Source organism: Pterocles gutturalis, unplaced genomic scaffold (assembly GCF_000699245.1).
Source record: "Pterocles gutturalis isolate BGI_N339 unplaced genomic scaffold, ASM69924v1 scaffold18329, whole genome shotgun sequence".
In the NCBI taxonomy this organism is placed as follows: domain Eukaryota; kingdom Metazoa; phylum Chordata; class Aves; order Pterocliformes; family Pteroclidae; genus Pterocles; species Pterocles gutturalis.
Window position 1 is genome coordinate 1 of NW_010128656.1, and position 10,652 is coordinate 10,652.

The 10,652-nt window shown below is 44.4% G+C and overlaps 1 protein-coding gene across 1 annotated transcript; it reads left to right on the top strand.

The window, feature by feature from the left end:
- Window positions 1-1,312: 1,312 nt before the first annotated feature.
- Window positions 1,313-5,888, top strand: LOC104466332 (E3 ubiquitin-protein ligase RBBP6-like; the record flags this gene model as incomplete). Its single annotated transcript, XM_010079715.1, is given in 2 exon segments — window positions 1,313-2,269; window positions 4,331-5,888. Coding segments are annotated over 2 exon segments (2,515 nt in total), but the record flags the coding sequence as incomplete, so codon positions are not given.
- Window positions 5,889-10,652: the final 4,764 nt, after the last annotated feature.

A 10,652-nucleotide genomic window follows, 5' to 3' on the forward strand; every position in this document is an offset into this window, starting at 1 on the left:
TGTCTCAGCTGAACCCAGGACAGTAGGTTATGAGCTCAAATGTGTCAGAGATGACAGTTGACTGATAGTTGTATTTGGGCAGCAGTTGTTAAGGAACAGGGCTCTCTTTTACTGAAGCTTCTCTGCAGTGACATCCTTCACCTCCTGACAGCCATGAGGAGGCTAGAAACTGAATTGGTGTAGTTGCTGGATTTTCTGCATCTCCCTATTCAGATCGCAGCCATTCATGAGGTTCAAAGCACTTTGGAGGAGATGCGTGAGAGAAATTGTCTTCATTTGTCTCTCAGGTGAATACGCAGAGAGATTTTAACCTGGACTGCAAACTCGTGACTTTCACAAGTATTTTGTTGACACTGTCAAATTTTTTCTTAGGAACCAAAAGATGAGGGAAATCTTAAATTAGTGAAGGACTTTAAGGAGGGATGGTGATGAATATATGTGGAATAATGTGAAATGATTCTTTAAAAAATAATAAAATAAAAATTTGTGAAGAAAAACTCAGGGTAGCTGATGTTTTCTGTTCCAAATAAGTCACTTGGGCAGGAGTCTGAATAGTTCTCTATTAGTAATGCTGTCCGTGTCTTTCCTAGAGTAATGGCATTGAGTCATATTACTAGAGGCTGAGTTTAGAAGCTTTTAGGTAGGATTTTTCTTGAAATGCAGTCACTCTCCTTGATTAGAGCCAGAAGTATGTACAAGATTTTGCTAGGCCATCTGGCTAGAAGTGTGTGTGAAATAGTCCTGTGTGTGAGATTGCAGTACTGGTATTTTGCATCCTTTACAAATTGCCAAATAAGTAGTGAAGTTAAACAGACTAAGCTGGCATTTTAAAACTGAGCTTTACTCTCTTCAGGCTGACTTGTGTTTTCTTGTTATTTGACACTGTTCTGTATACATTAAAACTTACTCTTTTTGCATCTTACTGCAACAAAAATGATGTGCACTGCATGTAACTACGAGTAATGAAAAATGTGCGCATTCACCTACCAGTAGAGGCCAGTATACACTACCTCACATCAATCAATAGCTATGGTAGTTCACATGCTAGCTGTGAGTGGAAATAGACTTACCCTTCCTGATGTTTTTACACTAATGAAGCAGCAGCTCTTCTGTCTTGTAAGTGGAAACTTTTACATGTTATCAAGTTCTTCAGTTTGCAGTGGCATTATGTCAGCAGCTGAAAGAAGCTTTGACATAAACATATGGAGAGGAAAAAAAAAGACCAAGCCAACTTTGTGAGGAAAAAAACTGGGGAGAATGACTGTTTTGAATTAACTTCATTTTTATTTTTGTCTGTTGTGTTTTTTTTAAGGTCCAAGTCTCCCTCTAGGGCTTCATTTTACTCTAGAAGTCTGTATACCTACTCCAAGTCAAGATCAGGTTCTTCCAGCTCTCGCTCATACTCTCGATCATTTATTCATTTCCGTTCTCGTTCCTACTCACCATCACCACCGTATCCAAGAAAAGGCAAAGGGAAGAGTTGTAACTATGGTTCCAGGTCAAGGTCACATGGTTATCACTGTTCAAGGTCAAGGTCAAGGTCACCCCCATACAGAAGACACCATGCACGATCAAGGTCTCCAGTATTCAGAGGCCAGTCTCCCACTAAACAGACTATACCTCAAGGAGTAGGAGGAACGGAGCATTTTAACAGATCCAGAGATGTTCCACCATATGATATGAAAGCTTACCATGGCAGATCTGTTGACTTCAGAGATCCATTTGAAAAGGAAAGATACAGAGAATGGGAAAGGAACTATAGAGAATGGTATGAAAACTTTTACAAGGGCTATGCTGTTGGCACTCAACCTCCACCTCCAGTAAACAGAAAGAGCTTGTCACCAGATAGGTTTGGACCACCTGCTAAAAAAAGCAAATCTGCTGACGCAAAACCTGAAAAAAGAAAAAGAAAAGTAGGTGAAATGGTTGATGAAGAACGTGAAGCCACTTCCATAAAGGCCTCTAAAGCAGAAACTACTGAATCAAAAACATCGTCAAAGGGGAAGACTGAGCCTGATGGTGAAAAAGGAGAGAGAACTCCAGAAAAAGATAAATCTGCTATTCTTAACAACCCCACAAAAAAGATTAAACTTCACCAAGAAACTGGCCAAAAGATTGTGAGTGGAGAAAATGTGCCACCTGCAAAAGAACCTGTTGAGAAACCTGAGCCGAGCAGCAGCAAAGTTAAACAAGAAGAAGCAAAGGGGAAAGTAAGAAGAAAAGTAACAACAGCTGATGGATCTAGTTCAGCTCTTGTTGATTACACCAGGTACTTCATCTTTTTTTTTTTCCTGTTCTTTATTTCCTCTGCTGCCCACCTCCCGCCCCCCCCCAAAAAAAAAATAAAATTCTTTATGGTGACTAACATAAAGTCACCGTAACAGTTAAATCCATGCTAAATGTGTGAGTAATTTGTGATCTTTCCTGTTAAAATGTAGTTGGGTCAAAATAAAATTTCGTTAAAGAAAACAAGCAGTCTGTACTGCACAGAAAGCTAATAAGGTTAATTCATTGGTGACATGTTTGACCCTTAATTCTGGGACTTCTTTTCCCCTCTTCTTATTTATTACGTGTTGAGTCTTGGAGGAGTCCCCTCTATGTCTTTCTTCAAATCCAGCTTCCTGCTAAAGGCAAGGATAACAGGCACATATATGCTGTGCAATATTTTGCATTTTAAAAACGGCATGGTACTGTAATGATCTTCTTTGGTCAGTATGACAGGAAATTATAGCTTGCAGAAATAGCAGCTTGGTTGCCAATATACTGTACTGATTTTAGCTTTGAGCACAGTGCCATGTTCAGACAGCTACACTGCTTGCAGCTCAGTACCAAATTTTTTAGCACTTACCTTGGAGATCTCCCTTCTATGTTCCATTATGTGACATGTGAAAAAAAAAAAAAAAAAAAAAAAAAAAGTGATCTAGTGTGGAGCTGTTATTACTTATATTTCAGCCTATAAAGAAGTAGGACAAAGCATACTCAAAACATTTAAGACATTGCTGGGGTCTTAAGGTAGTGTCTTGATAGTCTAAAAAGTTTGGAAAATGTACATTTTTCTAAAGAACACTGGGACATGAGAATAAAACTTTGGTTGTGTACACCTCTCCATAATTGCTTGCTTACATGCTGAAACAAGAATATATCTAATTTACCTACCATTGGTAGGAGAACATGAAGGAATTACCAGATCACTTGGTGACGACACCAAGCTGTGTGGTGCAGTTGACGTGCTAGAGGGAAGGGATGCCATCCATAGGGACCTGGACAGGCTTGAGAGGTGGGCCCAAGCCAACCTCATGAAGTTCAAGTGCAAGGTCCTGCACATGGGTCGAGGCAATCCCAAGCACAAATACAGACTGGGCAGAGAATGGCTTGAGAGTAGCCCTGAGGAGAAGCATTTGGGGGTGTTGGTAGATGAAAAACTGAACATGAGCCGGCAGTGTGTGCTTGCAGCCCAGAAAGCCAACCATGTCCTGGGCTGCAGCAAAAGGAGGGAGGTGATTCTCCCCCTCTACTCTGCTCTCATGAGACCCCACCTAGAATACTGTGTCCATTTCTGGGACCCCCGATGCAAGAATGATGTCGAGCTGTTGGAGCGGGTGCAGAGAAGAGCCACAAAGATGATCAGAGGGCTGGAGCACCTCCCCTGTGAGAACAGGCTGGGAGAGTTGGGGCTGTTCAACCCGGAGAAAAGAAGGCTCGGGGGGGAACTTATAGCGGCCTTCCAGTCCCTGAAGGGGGCCTACAGGAGAGACGGGAGAGACTTTTTACAAGGGCATGCAGTGACAGTATGAGGGGTAATGGATTTAAACTGGAAGAGAGCAGATTTAGACAAGATATTATAAAGAAATTCTTTACTATGAGGATGGTGAGGCAGTGGCCCAGGTTGCCCAGAGAAGCTGTGGATGCCCCATCCCTGGAGGGGTTCAAGGCCAGGCTGGATGAGGCTTTGGGCAACCTGGGCTAGTGGGAGGTGTCTCTGCCCTGGGCTAGTGTGAGGTGTCTCTGCCTATGGCAGGGGGTTTGGAACTGGATGATCTCTAAGGTCCCTTCCAACCCAAACCAGTCTGTGATTCTATGATCAGACAGTCAATCTGATAATCTTGTGTCTTTGTTAATTAAATGTAGAGTAGGAAGACACTAAACTAATTGATTGCTCATGATCTTAGCTTGTGGACTCATCCTTTCTCTCTTCTCTTCCCTAAATTGAACATCTTTTGAAAAAAGACTGAAGATTTAGAATTGAAATAAAAGTCATCTTATGAAATGTTACAAAAGATGGTGGTGTGTGTATCTCACCTGTTACTAATGTACACTTTTTAACTCTTAGCATTAGTTCTGCTGGAGGAAGCCCCGTTAGAAAGACTGAAGAAAAGGCAGATACAAAACGAACTGTCATTAAGACCGTGGAGGAGTATAATAATATAACAGCTCCTGATGAAGACGTCATTATGATGATACAGGTCCCTCAGTCAAAGTGGGATATGGATGACTCTGAGGATGAAGAGGAAGGCATTAAATCTACCCCAGTGCCCACAAATATAGGAAAACCTGTGAGTGTTATCAAAACTGCAAGTGCTAAGCCACCAAACCCTGTAAAACACAATGAAAAAGCAATGGAGCCTTTGGAGGAAACACAGAAAACTACAAAAGAGGCAAGTTATGAAAGCTCCCAGCATGATACAAACAGTTCAAAAAGTTCAATGTCAAATGAAAAAGGGAAAACCAAAGACCAGGATTGTTCTTTGCCAGACAAGGACACTTCTGAGAAGAGAAAGAGCAGTGTTCAACATGAAAAAGATGACTTGGAATGTGCAACTGAACAAGGAAATGGAAAAACTATTTCTCAATCTTCCAAAGACAGCAGATCTTCAGAGAAACATGATACTGGCTGTGGATCCACTGCTAAAGACTTTACTCCTAAGCAAGACAAAAAATCTGACCATGATTGCAACAGAGATCATTCTAGTTCCAAGCCTGGAGATTGAAAGAGTGAATTAGCAAGGCAAAAAGACTCCCCTCCTCGAAACAAAGAATCTACATCAGTACAGAAAAGTAAGCTGAGAGACGAACAACCAGAGCCATACAAAAAGGGTGCTGGAGATGCCAAAAGGAGCAGCTACAGTTCTCTGCGTGCGCAGAAGCAGTCTGATCACAAAGCTGCTCACGACTCCAAGCGTACATTGGAGGAACACAAACCTCTAGATAAAAATGCAGGAAACGAGAAAGAGAAGCATGTACCGGGAATAAAGAGCAATAAAGAGAAAGAGCCAGGTGGTAATAAACCACCTTTGAGACAAGAATCACCAGATGTAAAAAATGAGAAAGAGAGTGCAATTGGACAAAAAATTAAAATAGTTGTCAAGCCTAAGCCTCAGGTAAGCAGCTCCTCAGGGCTCTCTTCTGATCTAACTCAGGAGACTGATGAGGCTGTGCTTGTACCAGACTACAATGAAAGTGACAATGAGAGTAATGTATCTGCTAAAGATGAGGAAGCTGCAGGGAAAAATCCTAAAGAGCCACAAGCAAAGACTGTTGATCAGGTGAAAGGGGATCTAGCAGCACCTGCTGCATCTGAGCAGCCTGCAGCAAGCAGAAGTGAAAGCCAAAGCAGCCCCAGTGTTAGCCACAACCATAGTCAAAGCCCTTCTGAGAGCCAGACTCGAAGGCACAGCAGCAGTGCCAGATCAGGAGAGAGTGAAGACAGCAAGAAAAAGAAAAAAGAGAAGAAGCAGCACAAGAAGGATAAGAAACACAAGAAGCATAAGAAACACATTGGAAAAGAAATGGAATTGGAAAACAGCCAAAAACACAAACACAAGAAGAAGAAATTGAAGAGAAGAGATAAAGAGAAGGACGACCAAAATGTGAATTCTGTCACTAAATAGAACAGATAATTTAAAAATTACTTCATTCCTAAGTCATCTTATTAAATTTTGTTGAAATGCAAACAAATTCAAGCATTGCAAGTAATGACAAGAAAGACCCTGTGCTGCACTTAAAGTGCTGCTGCTTGATTATTTGATTTTTACATCAGAACTTTATAAAAGTGAACATTTTGTACAGAATTGAGTTGTGACCATTGCAACATGAAAGGTTTTACTGGGACATCTTACTTTTAACCACTGTTAAAATTTATTTGGGTGAAGTTCACTGTACTGTGGAAGTTTTCCCAGTTTAATTTTTTTTTTAATTGTCTGGCAGAAGCAGCTGGTATCAGTTATAGATGGTCAACAGCATGATTTGAAGAATACATTACAGCCCTGTTATGTCACTTTTTGATTACAATTAAAAGTTTTCAGTAAACTGACCAATGTTTTCCTGATTTCAGTGATTTCCAGTGATAACTGAACATGAGCAGACCCAAGGCAGACTCCACATCGGCGTTAATGGGATCTGCTGTATTCAGCCAGCATGACTACATTCCAGACAGTATTCCAAAGGTGTTTCTCCCTACTAAGATCACATTCCTTCCACTCCCTCTCCCACCCAGCCCCGCTCCAACTTTCCGCTCCTTTATCATCTCCGGGGTCTGGGGTGAGGAGCACTGCTCCAGCCCCGCAGCCTGTGCTACCACATCAGCCCTCCATGACATGCCCAGCACTGGACAGCCATCCTTCCCAGCACCTCCTTCCCCCTCTGCTCAGTCCATCCTGATTCAGGGGAGCATCCCAAGCCAGCTCAAGGACAACCCTTCACACTTCAAGTCTCACTGGCACGTCCCCATTGTGGTGGATGGAAGCCTTGTTGACAGCCCTGGCTGGGAAACCAGACTGATGCTGGGACAAAGGTGTCCCTCACTGCAGTGCAGGTCTCTGGCAGCTTCTCTCTCACATCCATCACTGGTCCCAGCTCTGTGCGTTATATCCCAAGGGAAACAGCCAATAAAACCAAGGACTTGCTCCTTTTGGCCATGATGTGTTTATTATTTATTCTAAAAAGCATCGTCTCCTGCTGTGCAGTGCCCCTGTTGGTGCTGGTAGGAGGGACACCAGAAGGGGTTCGGCTGAGGTGAGTCCAGAGAAATCCAGGCGTCCAGTGAAGAGGCACCATCAGTGAGAGAGCAGCAGGGACAAGTGGGCAGAGGTGAGGGGTCTGCGCTCATGTTCCTGTACAGCTGGGAGAGCTCTGCCGCAAAGGACCACTCTTTGCTCCGACCCCCGTCTGATGCCGAGGTGCCACCAAGAGCCTGCAGACATCAAGGAGAGCAACGGGGCTGGACCAGGCTGTGAAGTCAGGGCTGCTCCGATCCTGGCCAGGGATCGATCACGCCTGCAGCCCAGGCAAAGCCAGTGGGTCCCAAAACCCAAATATGCCTGCGCATCCTCTCTGCCACCCAAGGGCACTCCCTCCTCCAGGAACTGGCAGGGTGCTGGCCTTTTCATGGCTCATGAGCAATGAGCTCTTCCGCAAGTCCCTCCCGCGCTCTGGGAGCACCAACAGTCACACCCGTCCTCCTGCAGCGATCAGTCTGCAGGCTGAAAATCAATCCCAAGCAGCAATTCCTGCAGCACCATCATCTGCACCTGACTGCCACCATTAGGGAAGGGCAGCCAAGGGGTTTTGGGAAGTTAATCCTGCCTTGAAACTTGGCAGGTCCCCACTAGAGTTGTGATGTCATGGAGGAACCTTGGGGTTCCCCACCAGGACTGTGACATCATACAAGATTCTTGGGCTTCCCAACTGGGGATGTGAAATCATAGAGGACCCCTGGGCTTCCCTGCCAGGGTTGTTATGTTGTAGATGATCTGATACGTTTCCTCACCAGAGGTGTGATTTCATAGAGGAAGCCTGGGCTTTTCTGCTAGGGTTGTGACATCAGAGAGGAGCCTTGGGCTTCTCTGCCAGTGCTGTGAGATGACAGAACACTCTTGGGGTTCCCCACCAGGACTGTGACTGAGGATTCCTGTGTTTCACCACCAGGGCTGTCATATCATAGAATGTCTTTATAGGTTTTCACCCGAGTGCTGATGTCATACAGGACACTTGGGTCCTTCTACTAGGGTTGTGACATCATACAGGACCCTTGGTTTCCCCTGCCAAGTTTGTGATTTCATAGAGAACTCTTCAATATCTCTGCCAGAGTTGTGATGTCATAGAAGACTCTTCATGTTCCCTGCAGGAGGTTGTGACATCACTGAGGACAACTGGGCTTCCGCATCATCAAAGTGATGTCATAGAGAACTCTTGCCCTACTTCCAAAAACTGTGACATCATAAAGGACTCTTGAGCTTCATCATCAGGGTTCTGACATCATAGAGGAGCCACAGGCTTCTCTGCCAGCTTTGTGACATCACAGAGGACTCTTGGACTTCCCTCCCAGGGTTGTGATGCTATAGTGAACCTTTGGCATCCCACCGGGGTTCTCATGTCATAGAGGATCTGATGGCTTTCCTCGTAACAGTTGTAATTTCATGGAAGAGTCCTTGCGTCCCCACCAGTTTTGTGACATCATAGAGGACCCTTGGGGTTCCCCAGCACAACTGACACATCATAGAGGACTCTTGAGATTCCCTGCCTGGACTGTGATTTCATAGAGAACGTTCGGGCTTCTTCTGCAGGTTTGTGACATCATCCTGATAGAAGTCCTCACCACAGTGTTGATATCATAGAGGACAATCATGATTGTGACATCATAGATGACACTTGGATTTCCCCACCAGTATTGTGACATTATAGAGGACTATTTCACTTCGCCACCGTGTTTGTGACATCATAGATGACACTTGGGGTTCCCCAGCAGTACTGTGACATGATAGGGGACTATTTCACTTTTCCACCAGGGTTGTGATGTCATAGAGGACCCCTGGGCTTCCCCATAAGGGTTGTGACATCATAGAGGATCCTTGGGGTTCCCCAATAGGATTGTGATGTCATAGAGGATCTGATGTGTTTCCCCAGAATTATTGTGATGCTGTACAGGACCCCTGGGCTTTTCCACCAAGGTCATGACATCACAGAGGACCTCTGGGCTTCCCTATGAAGATTCTAGTGGTTTAGAGAATTCTTAGGCTTCCTCATCAGGCTTGTGATATCACAGAAGACCCTTCGGATTACTCACAAGGGTTGTGATAGCATAGAGGAGTCTTGGGCTCTCCCACCTAGGCTGTCACATCATAGAACGTAATTGGCCTTCTACTCCAGTGTTGTGACATCATTGACATCCCTTGGGCTTCCCTGCCAGGTTTGTGACATCCTGAAAGTCTCTTCAGCTTCACTGTCAGTGTTGTGACATCAGGGAACACCCTTGGGGTTCCCCATCAGCACTGTGATGTCACAGAGGATAGGAGAGGATTCCCTGCCAGGCTTGTGACATCATGGAGGACACTTGGGCTTGTCTATTAGTGTTGTAACATCAAAGAGGTAACTTGACATTCTCCGCCAGAGTTGTGATGTTATAGAGAACTCTTGGACCTCTGCCCCATGGCTGTGATGTCATAGAAGACTCTTTGTGTTCCCTGGAAAAGGTTGTGACATCATACAGGACTCTTGACCTTCCCCACCAGGCTTCTGACCTCACAGAGGAGCCGCAGGCTTCTCTGCCAGCTCTGTGACATCATAGAGGACTCCTGGAGTTCCCTGCCAGGGTTGTGATGTCATACTGAACCCTTGGCATCCCACTGGGGTTCTCATGTCATAGAGGATCTGATGGGTTTCCTCATAACAGTTATGATTTCATGGAAGAGTCCTGGCATCCCCACCAGTGTTGTGACATCATAGAGGACCCTTGGGCTTCCCCACCAGGATTGACATGCCATAGAGGACTCTTGGGGATCCCTGCCTGGATTGTGATTTCACAGAGAACATTTGGGCTTCTTCTGCAGGTTTGTGACATCATAGTGATCCTGATAGGTTTCCTCACCACAGTGTTGATATCATAGAGGACACTTGGTCGCCTTTGCAGTCGTTGTGACAGCAGAGATGGCCTTTGGCCTTCCCCACCGTGGCTGTGACATCATAGAGGACCCCTGGGCTTACCCACCAAGGCTGTGAAATCATAGAGGCCCCTTGGGGTTTGCCACCAGGATTGTGATGTCATAGAGGATCCTTGGGATGCCCAACAGGATTGTGGTGTCATAGAGGATCTGATGTGTTTCCCCAGAATGACTGTGATGCTGTACAGGACCTTTGGGTTTCCCCACTAGGGTTCTGACATCATGGAGGACCCTTGGGCTTCTCTGCCAGGGTCATGATATCACAGAGCACCCCTGGGCTTCCCTACCAAGATTCTGACGGTTTAGAGAACACTTATGCTTCCTCACCAGAGTTGTAAAATCATGGACATGATGTTATGTTATGTTAACATCATGGAGAGAGTGTTGGATATCCGCACCAAATTTTAGTAAATCTAAGCAAATTTTAAGCAAATGTTAGAAATCTAAGCAGATTTTAGCAAATATAAGCAGATCTAAGCAAATTAAAGAAATTCTTAGCAAATTTAAACATTTTTTGGCAAATTTTAGGAAGTCTAAGCAAATGTAAGACAATTGAAGCAGATTTTAGAAACTTTTAGCATAATTAAGCAAATCTTAGACAATCTAAGCAAATTTTATCAAAATTTTAAGGAAATATTAGTGAATCTAAGCAAATTTAAGCAAATCTAAGCAAAGTTTAGCACTGCAATGTCTCAGCGTTAAACTCTACTGTAAGAA